The sequence below is a fragment of the Mixophyes fleayi genome, chromosome 6 (genome assembly GCF_038048845.1).
Source record: "Mixophyes fleayi isolate aMixFle1 chromosome 6, aMixFle1.hap1, whole genome shotgun sequence".
Taxonomy (NCBI): domain Eukaryota; kingdom Metazoa; phylum Chordata; class Amphibia; order Anura; family Limnodynastidae; genus Mixophyes; species Mixophyes fleayi.
In genome coordinates this window covers 195,585,466-195,602,522 of record NC_134407.1, presented here as the reverse complement: position 1 = coordinate 195,602,522, position 17,057 = coordinate 195,585,466, and the positions used below count along the sequence as shown (strand labels likewise).

The 17,057-nt window shown below is 49.2% G+C and overlaps 1 protein-coding gene across 2 annotated transcripts in view; it reads right to left on the bottom strand.

The window, feature by feature from the left end:
- Positions 1 to 6,620: 6,620 nt before the first annotated feature.
- CASKIN2 (CASK interacting protein 2) overlaps positions 6,621 to 17,057 on the bottom strand; it is a 35,320-nt gene continuing 24,883 nt past the window's right edge. The window contains exons 16-21 of one of the 2 annotated variants that reach the window (XM_075177845.1): positions 16,824 to 16,934; positions 16,638 to 16,739; positions 16,292 to 16,430; positions 14,611 to 16,122; positions 7,447 to 7,690; positions 6,621 to 7,241 (exon numbers count right to left, since the gene is read on the bottom strand). In XM_075177845.1, the coding sequence (XP_075033946.1) occupies positions 7,148 to 7,241; positions 7,447 to 7,690; positions 14,611 to 16,122; positions 16,292 to 16,430; positions 16,638 to 16,739; positions 16,824 to 16,934 (2,202 nt within the window). In that variant the 3' untranslated portion in view covers positions 6,621 to 7,147. The remainder of the gene's footprint in view (positions 7,242 to 7,446; positions 7,691 to 14,610; positions 16,123 to 16,291; positions 16,431 to 16,637; positions 16,740 to 16,823; positions 16,935 to 17,057) is intronic. The other variant, XM_075177846.1, reaches the window with a different exon arrangement.

Here is a 17,057-nt window from a genome sequence, read left to right as displayed (position 1 = left end):
GTTGGTTTTATTTATTTATAGAAACTAATGTATGTAGTAGCCTACCTTGGGACATAGGATCAAAGGTGAAAGCAGATAGAATTCTATGAAACTTTTGGCTTGTGTAGCTCAAGGTCTGCAGACTGCTGAACTTCTAGATCCGGAACTCTGACAAATAAAAGGAAGTCAGAGATGTAGCAGGGTTTAGCCAGAGCCGCGAAGACCAGACTCTTCCCGTCTCATCTTTCAAGGCCACTTAAAGGCTGCAGATGTAAATGAGCCGAGATCATATTAGTAGTACTGGTCTCTTGTATTCCTTTGTAAAACACAAAAGGTGACTTGTATGTACCTAAAAAAAATAGTGCGTGATTTTGGGAAAAAAAAAATTTCACCAACAACAAAAAAAAAAAGTTCTCTAAAAATGTAAGAAACCTTTCACACAGTATAATTTGTAATACATTTAGGACTTGGGCTAAAGTTTGTGATGGGCTAATGTTAGGGCTCGTTGTAGGGTTATGTTTCATTATATTGCATTAGGTTGAATTCATTATTGGGTTTTTTAACCCCCTTGGCAGGTTTTCTAACCTTTGGGACTACATAATTTTTCAAATAAAATTAAAATAAAAAAAAAGTTATTTTAATTATTCTTATTGTTTCTTAGTCTATATAAGTGAACTTAATATTGCTTTTTCCGGATAGATAAGGCTTAGGTTTTAGAACATTAAAGTGCACAAATTCTGCGTTTAGGGGGAAGGGGGGGTGGGGTAGAGATTATGATAACAAAAGTTGGGGGGTGGTATAAATAGTTTTTGTTTTGGTAACCTTCATTCTGCGTGTTGGTAACACATTTTTGAGAGGCTGCATAATACTCGCAAAATGTAAGAAGTATTGGATCTTTATCATTTTTATTTAATAATAATTTACCTTTATTTTGGAGAAATCATATAGCAAGTGGGATCTACTGGATCTTTCCTGCACACTATTAGATCCAAGGTTATTTGTAGCTTACATTTAAGCTGCTATTGAATCCAGTAGTATTACTGGCAAAGTTTAATCAGTCAGGCCTATCTGTACACTTACTGGTCACTGCACAACTGAGGAAATTCTTGGTGATGGCGTTAGGACACCACTGTATTGCTTCGCAATGTCACCCACTGAATGCAGAAGCGTGTTTTGAATACATCATTCACTGTTAAAGTTGTGTGCTGGAAATCAGTAGGGCAGCTACTGTATCAGGGGACCCTTAAGTTGTCATAGGTTGCGTCTAACAATGGTGGTATGAGCTACTTACTATAGCACATAGGTTTATCTAGGTCTAGAATCTGACATGAAACAGCCCACAACTTTAAAACAAAAGGGATTCCCCTGCAATAGGGGATGGATAGGCTCTACTCTTAAGAAGCAGAAAAGAAAGCGGACACCTCCTTTCCCTATAAATCCTCATTACCCCTGCTGATTTTTTTTTCTCAGTGCTCTTCATAAAGTTTCCTTTCAGGGTCCAGGTGATTCAGAACTATTTCTGGGTAACCAGGAGCCTTGACCACAACATGCCTACTAAAATGTGGGAGTCTGGCTGGTTCAATATATATATATATATATATATATATATATATATATATATATATATATATATATATATATAATTTTAGCATGGTTCTAGTTGCACAGTACAAGCCTTACAGGAATTTAACACTAAGAACAAATCTCCATTTTCTCATTCATCCTATTTGGTGAACACTGCATAACAATGAGTTAGTTTTATAGGGCTCTGTGCCTGGAGTAAGGCACTTTTTTTTTTTAATGTTTGGACTACTGCTTACTGTCCATGCCCCATCCACTGTAAGTTATTTGTATTTATTTTAGTGGCAGGGAGTAGGAACTCTTATTTTAGGGCTCCCGATGGTGTGACCTGGTTAGCAGTAGAATAGCTGACACCAATGGCCATGACTCGGACAGCAGTGTGGCACAGGACCAAATCCAGAGGAGCCATGGCACACACAGCCAGTCTCTGACTGACACTGATCTACTGTGCTTTTTCCCCAGTAGTAGCACCTCCCCTTTGGCAGGCTTTTGCTGGGAAAATCTAGCCCTAACTAGCAGGCTACTCACTTATGTGGTGCCAGACTACTCTGCATGAGGGTCATGTTTTACCTTTGATTACACTGTGTGGTCTGCATGGGTGCTACTCCCTCCTGTTTTTGTATGGAGTACTAACTTTATTTAGCTGCATTGCTGTCTCTGTTTACGTGGTTGAGTGCTGACTTTATTTACCACGGTGTTTTGTAAGGGTTGTTGCTAGCTCACATTAAGTACTGGCTTTATTTAGAAATGCTGTTTGGATCGAACTCTAGCATTATCACTATTGTGATATATAGCAAGAGCCTGCAAGTTCACTCTTTTGGTCTAGATTGTGCCATAGGTTTCTCTATTTTCTCTTGCCATCTGGTCAGAAAAAGGGACTATTACTAATAAAAATAGATCCATTGCAGGGGTAAAATAGGTTATGTACTTCAAATATTCCAAATGCCAGGCAAAATTACCAAATGGATGTTGGATGCCAGATGCACGACTTGTGAGACTGAGGACCAACTCTGTACAGCACGGCTGAGGAGGATGTAAGGCGCTAGCTCAATCCATTGCTAATGATGGTGGAGGTAAGAGTATATAAGCCTCCTAATCTTCCTTTAGGGAGACCAGCAACAGACCCCCCCCCCCCCCCCCCGCCCTCTCAGAAAGTGTTGTCTCAACAAGCATTAGACCCTATAGCAGCCATCTCAGGAGCTTCCTGGTTCCTAACTTTGAAAAGGATGTACAGAGATTGGCACTAGTGTTTTCCCTGCTGGCAATCCACAAAGCCTTGTGTCATGCTCACCCCCATGTCTAATTGTTAGGAGACTCCGAATCTCAACTCTCCTCAGGTCTAAGTAGCAGGTAGCTGTAGTCTCTGGCTTAGGTCATGGGAGGACTGTGGAAGCATTACTGTTTGTGGGGTCTCTTCTCTTCACTCCTGAAGGGGAGAGGATTAGCTCTCGGGCCACAGGAGGAAAGAGTTATTTTCTCCTGGCTAATGCACCAAAGCCAAGAAGCCAGACTTTTCATTCCTCAGGGAAAAAGAGAATCTTCTGCAAGGGGCCAGATTTCTGCCCCAACATGGGGTCACCAAAAAGATAAACTGCAGGGTAGGAGTCCTGGTTCCAAATCTACTGAAAAACTGTATGAGGGGTCCCTTCTTCCCAAAAAGATCCATGGTGGGGTCCATCTCTTGGATGGTCATTCTGTACCTTGATGACCTGACCCATTTGTGCTTGACAACAAATGCTGGAATCACACAGCTGTGTATTAATTTATCAAAAGTTCCAGCCCAGAACATGGGTGTTCTCCTTCGCCACCAGTGTCTTTACCAACAAAGATTATTCTGGACATTCAGGAACAGGTGAAAGTTTTGCTATCTCTCACATAGGTATTGTCTATAGCATGATGCTAATGGGGAGAATGATAACTTGCTCTGAAGCTGTGCAGTTTGCTCGCTTTCACTCCTGGACATTGCAGAACTATATTTTTGCCAGGTGGTCAAGGTCCAACCCTCATTTGGCAACACAGTTTTTCAGGCTATTGCCACATACTGCGCCACTCCGGTGGTTCAAGAGAAAAAGTCTCAGCACGGGCTGCATCATCTCCATCTAGGACTGGACCATGATATCCACAGCTGTCAGCCTCCAGGGATGGGGAGCGGTAATGTTGGAATATTGACAAGGACTTTGGCCCCAAAAGGAGGAACATCTAGCTATACACATTCCTGAGCTCAGATAGATGCTAAATATTCTACAAGCACAGTCCCTCTTAAGGGGCAAACCAATCTGAACAAAGTTGAACATTGCAGTGGTGTATAAACCACCAAGGGACCAAGGAGTTCTTTGGGGATGAAGAAAACTGTCAAGAAGTACCAGCTCGTGTTTTGATTTGTCTCCAATCCCCATGCTTCCTCTGGTACTAAAGACCAGAGCCGTAACATAGAATTCTAGCGCCTGGGGCGAGAAAGACAAATGCCGCCCCCCCAAGTCCTCAATTTTAAGCAAATTAACCTAAAATATTCCTAAATTGCGCCCTGGGCGGTCGCCCCTGTCGCACAGCCCTAGTTACGGCCCTGCTAAAGACGTCCAAGAGAGAAGGTTGCCCAATACTTCTGGTAGCATCAGACAGCCAAGGAGGTCCATGGTACACCGACATTCCTAGCACGGCAACAGAAGCACCATGAAGGCTACCTCTAAGAGATCTCTGGCAATAAGCATCCATTTAATCTGGTTCTGTGGAGGCGGTATAATATTGCTATCAGCATGTGAAATGCATCTGTTATAAATATACTCCTACTAAATATGTTGTATCTACAGAACAAGACACGTCTGTTACTCAGAAGTATTGGTTCTTATTTATATAGCGCCACTAATTCCGCAGCGCTGTACCGAGAACTCATTCCCTGCCCCATTGGAGCGTAGTCTAAATTCCCTAATATAGACACACACTCACACACAGACAGAGAGGGAGAGACTAGGGTCAATTTTGACATTTAAATACTCATCTATGATATATAACACAAAGTTGTTATTGTATCTGAAAGCCATAGGAATAATGGCTCCTGCCTAGAAACGTGCTTACTGTGTTAACTGATTAATTAATGTCTAGTATTGTGACATCATATCCATTTATTGTATTACACTGTATACTTTGAAATTTCCCTTAATGTGTAATGTATACGAGGTAAAAGAAAAACATATGAAGCAATGTCATCCTCACTTGAATAAAAAATATGACATAAGATTAGTAATTACATAAAGTGCATACTGCTCTAGTAAAGTTCTTGGAGAAATTAAACATTTCCCCTCCATTGTTTACCTCACAGTATATGCAAGATGTTTACCTGCCATTTTCACCTCAGAAATTGCATAATAATTTCACTCTATTTTTATCTCACAGACTATATTGGAGATGAATATAGATCTAGATTGGATACTTGCATTATAAAAGACATGTTTACATCTCGGTTGCCTACGCTCCCAGATTGTCTGCGACACTCCAGAATTAGGGGGACACCTTCCGGGCAATACTCCCACAAGGTGGGTGGGATGAACTACGATGACATAAATGGCATCACTACTCCACACCAGCCCCAATGATCAGTGAGAAATCAGGAGATAAGACACAATTAGTGTCATTATACACATGACCCCGCCCACTTGAAGACACCAATAGCCTTATCAGGTCACACCCACCACTTTTCTTACCTCCAATCACGGTGTAAGAATGTAATGGTAGGACAATGCTATAAGATAAATCTATATATACATGAGCATGGATTGATAACATAACGGAAGGACAGTGTTATAAAAGGCATCTGTGCGAGTGTGTGTCTATTAGGGAATTTAGACTGTAAGCTCCAATGGGGCAGGGACTGATATGAGCGAGTTCTCTGTACAGCGCTGCGGAATTAGTGGCGCTATATAAATAAATGATGATGATATATAAATATAATGGAATTACAGTATTATAAGAGACATGCTCATATAAGAGCATGGATAGCACATCTAATGGCAGGACAGTAGTATAAAACATGTTCATATATGAATATGGATAGATCATACAATTGGAGGACTTCTAAGGAAGCAGAAGACAGTGTATGACTTGCTCATGGTGAAGAAACATACCTTCATGGTCTTTGTTACAGATAAACTCTTAGAGCACACTGTCAATAGGAAGTAATACTGAAGAGACAAACACTATATGCCACGGAGTTAGTCCACGGGGTCTAACATGTTGTTCTAGAGGTAAAGACTCCACTACACCTCTCTACTCCTACAACCACATGGTTCAGAGAAAGCCACATACTCTCTTTACATCACAATCTGAACCATAGTACGGAGAACTCCCGGATCGGTAGAGGCACAAGGAATTGTTAAGCTGAAAGGGATCCCAACACATCTACCTGTGGACCTGTCTGATCACTTCAGCCATGAAGGGGAGGGAGAGAGGTCCACAGATGGTCAGCAGACAGGCTAAGAGGTCAGGGCATGAAGGCAGATTTTCAGTTCAACTCTACCCACAGCAGGATAAAAAAAAAAAGAACGGACTCCTGAGGGGGTGCAGATGGCTATTTATAGAGGGGGTGACACCTACACTAGAAAATAAAAATTTATAACAAACGCTTTATGCTGGCAGACATGTAACGTTCCTTCACTCAGAGCAGAAGCACAGATACGTAGCAAATAATGGCATTAAAACAATAAATTCAGTTACAAATCAGTAGTCACTTGAGTGACAAGCTGCCGCCCTTGCCATAAATCTGGGCCTAGTAGACATATTCTTCAGTGCGATAATTAGGAAATGAGCATATGAACTTCAAGGAGACATTTAAAAATCCACTAACAAGTTAACATCTGTGGATTAGTAAAATAGAAAAAAATATGAGAATATTAAGGGTACCATCATGTCAGGTTAGGACCACGCAAACCAGAGACCTAATGAAATACCCCACCACCCTATATTCATATATGCTGCATTTAAGGAAAACCCACAGTACCCAGAATAACCAACAATTAATTCAGCTGTTGATACCCATACACTTGTCAGAAATGAATGATTCACACATGTTCTGGTTAGTAAATATATATTTAAAGATGTGTGCGTATGTATTATATTAATATATATTTATATACACACACGCACACATATACACACACAAAATTACTTTAAAATAGACTTCTTTAAAAAAAAAACATTTACAGTTGCATCTTAGGAATGAGAGGGTAATGCAGTTTAATAAAACTGAAATGGCTGTGGCAGTATACACACAAGCTTGGGGTAGCAAATACATAGTCCTTTGAGATAGTTCTGATGTACATTCGCCCCTTCGTCAGCACAGGGGGAGGAGTCAGGGCTGTACGCGGCTCTCTTCAGCTCAACGAATAAGCCACAACACGGCCCTCTCTATAGAACCGGGTTAGAACACTGCTGCTCAAGACTTTCTAAAATAATCATAACAGCACTCATTGTAGTGATGGCTGTGCCATAGGTGAAGCTACACCTGCATAAAATAAGATGCCCGAATTAATGTTAGTGGAGCTGTGCTGTCATGCAGTCCCAGCTAAAGTGCCAAAAAAAATGTGAACAGGCCTCCTCAATCCAACATGGCTTCCAGCTGTTCGGCAAGGTCATCAAACATTGTACTGATGTCATCTAGGATGTTCTTGGTCATCGGGGTTCCGTCGCTGCTAGGAGAAACAAGGCTTGTTAGACCAGCGGAACTCCCAGCTTTTCCTCAAACAAAGACGTTTTGCCCAACTATGTTTCGGCATATGATAAATTTACACAGGGTGTTACACTTTATTGTTGTATTATTTTCCATTAAATTAAACACACCCCACTATAAAAGCCATGGCTCCTTGTTTTAATTTGTATATACTCCCTGGTAATTACCTGATACTTTCTTCCCTTCGCCCTCGAGCGTCCTCGGTTTTCTGTACAGAGTTAGAATACATCAACTGTCCGAGTTGCGAGTTGTCACTGCTCTGCGGAGCCATGTTGTTCCATTCTCTAATCACAGTGCAAGGCTCCTTTGTCCATAATGTGGATTTTGCAGTCGAGGTAGGACCACTTTTTCCCCATGATGGCTTTTGTAAAACTAGCTCTGGTCCAGATATAACCAAGTGAGTCTGAGAACCTGTGGGTCGTAAAAGAGACAGAAACGATTTTTCAGAGAGGTTTCTGACAATACCTATGGAATGAATGCTCCCAAAACACATTAAACACAACATAATACACTCCCAAATCATATGAAAAACTAACGATTAAGTTAAACCATATAACATGATGAAATACTGTATAAATTAAAAGGAGATACAAAAAAATATAAAAGAATATACATATTTCTAGCATCCCAGGATAGGACAAATATAAAATACATTCTGAGGGTGTTTTCTGCATTATTTTTACACCTTTATTTTTATTATTACTATTTTTACAGAAGTTAAGGTTTTACTTTTAATCCCTTGGGGAAAATTTATCAAGCTGTGGGTTTGAAAAAGTGGAGATGCTGCCTATAGCAACCAATCAGATTCTAGCTGTCATTTTGTAGAATGTACTAAATAAATGCTAACTAGAATCTGATTGGTTGCTATTGGCAACAACTCCACTTTTTCAAACACGTAGCTTGATAAATTTACCCCCTTATGTCCATGTAACTCAGTGAGCTGGACAGTCAATTTCATTGTGCTTGATGAAATTGGCCATAAATCGACCAGCGGTCCCAATCTTCTTTTAAGATTGTAATTTTAAATCGGGATAGCCTGAAAACCTGGCTGCCAAATAACCATGATTTTGTAGAGTGCGAGTTCGTCAGCATTATGTACAACCATCTGTAAATTTACAGACGTGAAAAAAAAAACCCACTAATTTTCCTGTAACGTAAAAAAAATAATTATAAATATTACAACCCTTTTAATACTACTACATTACCCAACTAGATATTATCAACCCCTGACCCCCTCCCCTCCCCTCCCCTCCCCTCCCTATTTGTCTTGATAGCCACTACCATATTCTAGTATGACAGTAAACATTATTTGAATTGTTTGGCAACTTTGGTCACTGGCCAATAGTTTTATCAGCTGTACTCTGTTTACATTGCGGAAATCCAGACATTCATCTCGGCCACAGTTCCCTTGGGACGAAAATGTACCAAAAGTCTTAACTGCGTGATCAACATTATTCTGATATTATACATAATTTAAAAGCATAAAACTACATTAGTGCATTTAAAAACAAAGAAACCAACAAAGCTTTATTTGGATGAGTTGTCTGCTACAATAAACGTTTTATCCTCTCCACAAACCACAGTAACTATCTTGGGTTTTTTAGCAAGAATGCTGAATCTGGTTCCTCCCTCCTCTTACCATGTGAATGTCACTGGCTGCAAGAAGGAAACACCAAAACAAAAAAAGGGGAAAACTAAATAAATTAGAGAAAAGATATACGAGACAGAATATGGAGCTGATTTTTTTATAGTGAATCTGAAAATACATATTTTTGGCGAAACGTCAACCATCCCTTAACGCAGTGGTTCCCAAACTTTTGCAGTTCGCGGCACCCTTAAGAGTCTCCAAATTTTTTCAAGGCACCCCTCCAAAATAATTATTGAGCAGTCCTGTTTTAGAAGTAGTTGGGTCAAAAAATTGTAATAAGTATTTAGGTCAGGACAGAAATACTTATTTAGTTGTATGCAAAAATGCCTCCTCTGCATCCAGACACTCTGCCCCCTCTGCATCCAGACACACTGCCCTCTCTCACACTGCCCCCTCTGCCCTCTGTCACGCTGTCCCCCCTCCTCTCTCACACGCTGTCCTCCTCCTCTGCCCTCTCACACGCTGTGTCCCCCTCCACTGCCCCTCTCACGCTGTGTCCACCTCCACTGCCCCTCTCACGCTGTGTCCACCTCCACTGCCCCTCTCACGCTGTGTCCACCTCCACTGCCCCTCTCACGCTGTGTCCACCTCCACTGCCCCTCTCACGCGGTGTCCCCCTCCTCTGCCCCTCTCATGCTGTGTCCCCCTCCACTGCCCCTCTCACACTGTGTCCCCCTTCTCTGCCCCGCTGTCCCCCTCTGCTCTCTGTCCGCCTCCACTGTCCCTCTCACGCTGTGTCCCCCTTCACTGTCCCTCTCACGCTGTCCTCCTCCTCTGCCCCTCTCACGCTGTGTCCCCCTCCACTGCCCTCTCTCACGCTGTGTCCCCCTCCACTGCCCCTCTCACGCTGTGTCCCTCTCCACTGCCCCTCTCACGCTGTGTCCCCCTCCACTGCCCCTCTCACGCTGTGTCCCCCTCCACTGTCCCTCTCACGCTGTGTCCCCCTCCACTGCCCCTCTCACGCTGTGTCCCCCTCCACTGCCCCTCTCACGCTGTGTCCCCCTCCACTGCCCCTCTCACGCTGTGTCCCCCTCCACTGCCCCTCTCACGCTGTGTCCCCCTCCACTGCCCTCTCTCACGCTGTCCCCCTCCACTGCCCCTCTCACGCTGTGTCCCCCTCACGCTGTGTCCCCCTCCACTGCCCCTCTCACGCGGTGCCCCCCTCCACTGCCCCTCTCACGCGGTGCCCCCCTCTCACGCGGTGTCCCCCTCTCACGCGGTGTCCCCCTCCACTGCCCCTCTCATGCCGTGTCCCCCTCCACTGCCCCTCTCATGCCGTGTCCCCCTCCACTGCCCCTCTCATGCCGTGTCCCCCTTCACTGCCCCTCTCACGCTGTGTCCCCCTTCTCTGCCCCGCTGTCCCCCTCCTCCTCTGCTCTCTGTCCGCCTCCACTGCCCCTCTCACGCTGTGTCCCCCTTCTCTGCCCCGCTGTCCCCCTCCTCCTCTGCTCTCTGTCCGCCTCCACTGTCCCTCTCACGCTGTGTCCCCCTTCACTGTCCCTCTCACGCTGTCCGCCTCCTCTGCCCCTCTCACGCTGTGTCCCCCTCCACTGCCCTCTCTCACGCTGTGTCCCCCTCCACTGCCCCTCTCGCGCTGTGTCCCCCTCCACTGCCCCTCTCGCGCTGTGTCCCCCTCCACTGCCCCTCTCGCGCTGTGTCCCCCTCCACTGCCCTCTCTCGCGCTGTGTCCCCCTCCACTGCCCTCTCTCACGCTGTGTCCCCCTCCACTGCCCTCTCTCACGCTGTGTCCCCCTCCACTGCCCCTCTCGCGCTGTGTCCCCCTCCACTGCCCCTCTCGCGCTGTGTCCCCCTCCACTGCCCCTCTCGCGCTGTGTCCCCCTCCACTGCCCCTCTCGCGCTGTGTCCCCCTCCACTGCCCCTCTCGCGCTGTGTCCCCCTCCACTGCCCCTCTCGCGCTGTGTCCCCCTCCACTGCCCCTCTCGCGCTGTGTCCCCCTCCACTGCCCCTCTCACGCTGTGTCCCCCTCCACTGCCCCTCTCACGCTGTGTCCCCCTCCACTGCCCCTCTCACGCTGTGTCCCCCTCCACTGCCCCTCTCAAGCTGTGTCCCCCTCCACTGCCCCTCTCGCGCTGTGTCCCCCTCCACTGCCCCTCTCACGCTGTATCCCCCTCCACTGTCCCTCTCACGCTGTGTCCCCCTCCACTGCCCCTCTCACGCTGTGTCCCCCTCCACTGCCCCTCTCACGCTGTGTCCCCCTCCAGTGCCCTTTCTCACGCTGTGTCACCCTCCACTGCCCCTCTCACGCTGTGTCCCCCTCACGCTGTGTCCCCCTCCACTGCCCCTCTCACGCTGTGTCCCCCTCCACTGCCCCTCTCACGCTGTGTCCCCCTCCACTGCCCCTCTCACGCTGTGTCCCCCTCCACTGCCCCTCTCACGCTGTGTCCCCCTCACGCTGTGTCCCCCTCCACTGCCCCTCTCACGCTGTGTCCCCCTCCACTGCCCCTCTCACGCTGTGTCCCCCTCCACTGCCCCTCTCACGCTGTGTCCCCCTCCACTGCCCCTCTCACGCTGTGTCCCCCTCCACTGCCCCTCTCACGCTGTGTCCCCCTCCACTGCCCCTCTCACGCTGTGTCCCCCTCCACTGCCCCTCTCACGCTGTATCCCCCTCCACTGTCCCTCTCACGCTGTGTCCCCCTCCACTGCCCCTCTCACGCTGTGTCCCCCTCCACTGCCCCTCTCACGCTGTGTCCCCCTCCAGTGCCCTTTCTCACGCTGTGTCCCCCTCCACTGCCCCTCTCACGCTGTGTCCCCCTCACGCTGTGTCCCCCTCCACTGCCCCTCTCACGCTGTGTCCCCCTCCACTGCCCCTCTCACACTGTGTCCCCCTCCACTGCCCCTCTCACGCTGTGTCCCCCTCCACTGCCCCTCTCACGCTGTGTCCCCCTCACGCTGTGTCCCCCTCCACTGCCCCTCTCACGCTGTGTCCCCCTCCACTGCCCCTCTCGCGATGTGTCCCCCTCCACTGCCCCTCTCGCGCTGTGTCCCCCTCCACTGCCCCTCTCACGCTGTGTCCCCCTCCACTGCCCCTCTCACGCTGTGTCCCCCTCTACTGCCCCTCTCACGCTGTGTCCCCCTCTCACGCTGTGTCCCCCTCCACTGCCCCTCTCAAGCTGTGTCCCCCTCCACTGCCCCTCTCGTGCTGTGTCCCCCTCCACTGCCCCTCTCACGCTGTATCCCCCTCCACTGTCCCTCTCACGCTGTGTCCCCCTCCACTGCCCCTCTCACGCTGTGTCCCCCTCCACTGCCCCTTTCACGCTGTGTCCCCCTCCAGTGCCCTTTCTCACGCTGTGTCCCCCTCCACTGCCCCTCTCACGCTGTGTCCCCCTCACGCTGTGTCCCCCTCCACTGCCCCTCTCGCGCTGTGTCCCCCTCCACTGCCCCTCTCGCGCTGTGTCCCCCTCCACTGCCCCTCTCGCGCTGTGTCCCCCTCCACTGCCCCTCTCGCGCTGTGTCCCCCTCCACTGCCCCTCTCACGCTGTGTCCCCCTCCACTGCCCCTCTCACGCTGTGTCCCCCTCCACTGCCCCTCTCACGCTGTGTCCCCCTCCACTGCCCCTCTCACGCTGTGTCCCCCTCCACTGCCCCTCTCAAGCTGTGTCCCCCTCCACTGCCCCTCTCGCGCTGTGTCCCCCTCCACTGCCCCTCTCACGCTGTATCCCCCTCCACTGTCCCTCTCACGCTGTGTCCCCCTCCACTGCCCCTCTCACGCTGTGTCCCCCTCCACTGCCCCTCTCACGCTGTGTCCCCCTCCAGTGCCCTTTCTCACGCTGTGTCACCCTCCACTGCCCCTCTCACGCTGTGTCCCCCTCACGCTGTGTCCCCCTCCACTGCCCCTCTCACGCTGTGTCCCCCTCCACTGCCCCTCTCACGCTGTGTCCCCCTCCACTGCCCCTCTCACGCTGTGTCCCCCTCCACTGCCCCTCTCACGCTGTGTCCCCCTCCACTGCCCCTCTCACGCTGTGTCCCCCTCACGCTGTGTCCCCCTCCACTGCCCCTCTCACGCTGTGTCCCCCTCCACTGCCCCTCTCACGCTGTGTCCCCCTCCACTGCCCCTCTCACGCTGTGTCCCCCTCCACTGCCCCTCTCACGCTGTGTCCCCCTCCACTGCCCCTCTCACGCTGTGTCCCCCTCCACTGCCCCTCTCACGCTGTGTCCCCCTCCACTGCCCCTCTCACGCTGTGTCCCCCTCCACTGCCCCTCTCACGCTGTGTCCCCCTCCACTGCCCCTCTCACGCTGTGTCCCCCTCCACTGTCCCTCTCACGCTGTGTCCCCCTCCACTGCCCCTCTCACGCTGTGTCCCCCTCCACTGCCCCTCTCACGCTGTGTCCCCCTCCAGTGCCCTTTCTCACGCTGTGTCCCCCTCCACTGCCCCTCTCACGCTGTGTCCCCCTCACGCTGTGTCCCCCTCCACTGCCCCTCTCACGCTGTGTCCCCCTCCACTGCCCCTCTCACGCTGTGTCCCCCTCCACTGCCCCTCTCACGCTGTGTCCCCCTCCACTGCCCCTCTCACGCTGTGTCCCCCTCCACTGCCCCTCTCGCGCTGTGTCCCCCTCCACTGCCCCTCTCGCGCTGTATCCCCCTCCACTGCCCCTCTCACGCTGTGTCCCCCTCCACTGCCCTCTCCACACGCTGTGTCCCCCTCCACTGCCCCTCTCACGCTGTGTCTCCCTCCACTGTCCCTCTCACGCTGTGTCCCCCTCCACTGTCCCTCTCACGCTGTGTCCCCCTCCACTGCTCTCTGTCCCCCTCCTCTGCCCCTCTCACGCTGTGTCCTTATTCTCTGCCCCGCTGTCCCCCTCCTCTGCTCTCTGTCCCCGTCGGGCCCCGGGACCCAGCAGCCTCCTCTCTCCCGCAGCTTGTTACGGACGTCGATATTCAGTGACAGCTGCGGGAGAGAGGAGGCTGCTGGGTCCCGGCGCCTGACGGATTGGTAAGTTTCTGTGTTCTTTGTTTTTTTTTTATGTCTGGCCCGCGGCACCCCAGTGACAGCGCCGCAGCACCCTTGGGAGCCGCGGCGCACACTTTGGGAACCGCCGCCTTAACGTCATGGTGCAGTTGTCAGCACCATCATCACCATTTATTTATATAGCGCCCCTAATTCCACAGCGCTGTACAGAGAACGCACTCACATCAGTCCCTGCCCCATTGGAACTTACAGTCTAAATTCCCTAATACACACACACACACAGACAGACACACAGACACACAGACTAGGGTCAATTTGATAGCAGCCAATTAACCTACCAGTATGGGTCAACTTGTTACGAAGTTCAAGGGATGTTACAATTGCACTTAACCTTGGCACACTCCTCTAACAAAGCGGGCATGGTTAAAAATAGAGACTGAGTAGGGCATATAGCGCGATTAGGCACATACTCAATGGGGCAGAGACTGATGTGAATAGCAAATATTTTTTTGTACAGTGCTGTGGATCTGGTGGCGCTATATAAATAAATGATGACGATACTCAATGGCTGCTGGGTCACCTGATCACTCCATATGTCCCAAAGAAACATGCTTTGTACAGAAATGAGTGGAGCTGACCTTTTTGCTACCAGTGAATCTTACAAACCCCAATTAGCATTTTTCCTCAGTCTAAAGTAATGTTTTTGTCACTAACTGCAATCAAGCTTTAAATGGAATTATTGTATGGGTACGTTACCTGCTCTTTCAGAGTTCTCTGCCGAAATCTCCTTGTGTTTCCCTCCTCTCTCAATCTTTGCTATTCTTGCCACAACAGTTTCCGGTGCCGGTGGACCATTTAATGCCATAGTCTCTGTTGGCACGTGGGTAACCGGGGTCTTCAGGTTCTCTTCCTGCAGACCACACGCTTCTTTCTCTTTGATCTTAGGTCTTCTCTTCACTGTGTCGGACTCCGTGAGGTTGAATTCAGGCTCCACGTTAAGTTTAGAATCAGGAGCCGCAGTTGGCAGTTTCGGCTCTGTGGTTGGCTTCGGACTTAGTTGGGGTTTGACCCCTATTTGCGGCCGAGCTGCTGGCTCTGAATAAAGCTGGGCCTCAGGGATTGCCCGTGGCTGTTTTTTAGTCACTGGACATAGCTGAGTGACAGCGCTGGCCTCTGTATTTAGAGGCGCTTGTGGTTCTGGTGCAATAAACAGTTCTGGTGATAGACCAGACTCTGGTTTAGATGCTGTCTGTTTGGGCCTTTGTTTTATGGTAAGGTTACCTTCTTCTGCAAAAGGTATGCTCTCACTGGAGCTGTGTTGTGATGAGATGGTTTCCTCTTTTCTTTCCTCCTCCAGTTTCACTGGGAGTGGCACAGATAATCTACCCCCCACCCCAGCTGCAGACTCGCTCACTGTCCTCCTCCGGCCACCGGGACTGTCGAAGACCTCTTTTCGGCAAACTTCCGATGGCATTAACTCTGACCCGGCCTCCAGCTGTGCTGCCATACTTTTCACCAAGCTGTGCCCCCCAGCTGTGCCGTCCACACTAGACATAGAGCTTAGTCTCTTTGGAGGCGGAGGAGGCGGTCCTTTTCTGCGGGCTCGCACAGCAAAAGATTGGCTCCGTTGGACTTTCTTTTCCGACTGCCCATTTGCCAGAGAGCTGCGACCTGGGCGACGGGTCAGCGTAGCGTAAGAGCCCAATGCCCCTGTGCCCGATGTAGCGCCTCTCTCCTCCTCCTCCTCTGGCTCTCCATCTGACAATGCATAGCGACACACACTTAGCGAACGCTTTTTTATAGAGGGTTTGGGGGGTGGTGCCGGTGGCTCTGAACGAACTAAACACCCATTAGGGACACCAATAAGCCACTGAGATTGGTCCATCCCCTCGGGCAAGTTCCTCTCCGGTAAACTGGGGTCTAACACTGGAAGGCTAGGGAGCAGTGGTGAGTGCGAAGTTGCAGAGTCTTGAGAGTGACCAGAGCCCTGTGAGCGTGAACTAATACTTTCCTGACTGTAGGAGCGCCTGCCTGCACACAGCAACTCCCCTCCGTGTGTGAGCGCACTCTGCAGTTCCCGGCTCAATTCCACATTCTGAAAAGTCTGTAGTTTGGGTGTAACAGGCGGTTCTCCATTCTCTGGGGGCTCCACCACAGGTAGAGTAGTCCGGGAATAATTTATCCTGGACCTCAAGGTGCCACCTACTGTGTATCCCTTCTGGAGATCCAGCAGACGTTTCACACCCAAGAGCAGCTTCTTCTGGTGTCCTAAGGAAAGAATAAAAAGAGCTTCAGACATAATAACTTCCCTTTTTTGAAATAAACACTCCTTTATGCTGCATGTCCTATAGCCTGTCTTGAATGGATCAAAATAATTCTAATTAAGCCAGGAAGATGAAAATGTGTTTTTTTTTTTGGTAACTTGACTTTCTCCCACCTAGTCTGTGAATTCCAATCTCCTGCAGGTCCTCCCAGGTAAGTTCTGTCACATTGCTCAGAGACTCATATCCATTCTCCGACAGTTGTTTGTGGTACTCGGGAAACCCCAGCTGAGTGAGCCAATCCCACACGTCTACCTAATGGGCGTATGAGAAGATACAAGGTCAAATACACAACAGTTGGGGAATTTATGAATGAAGATCATGATATGCAATGATCTAAGCTATAATGCTCGAGGTTAAAGATTTCATGGCAGCATTTTGGTGAAAAATAGTGGCCAGGACCACATAAGTCTTTGTTACTAATTACAGGCATTAACATTGGTAGTTAAATAGAATTCTCACGGGTGTTTTATGAGGGAGTCCGTCTGCCACACTCATCTTGTTGATCTCTGTGGAAATTTTCTTCCTGTGTCCTGGTTTTGTCACACCAATGGCCGTCAGATCCTAGAGGAGAAAGGAAGATGTTAGAGCACTTGCCCAGATAACTTCGCAATCTGATCTTGGACGTGGAGCTGCAGCTGCTCTCACCTCTGGGGTCATGCGGCTGATCGTTGAAAGGTCATAACCTGCAGATAAAAAGTTCCCCACGTACATGTCCAGCTGGAAACTACGGAGCCAGCAAAATATCAGTTCTGCGTCCTACAAATCAGAGTTAGACAAGTGGGTTATAATGTGAATCAGATGCAGAGAAGGGGCCTGATTCATTAAGGATCTTCACTTAAGAAACTTCTTATTTGAGTTTCCTGGACAAAACCATGTTAC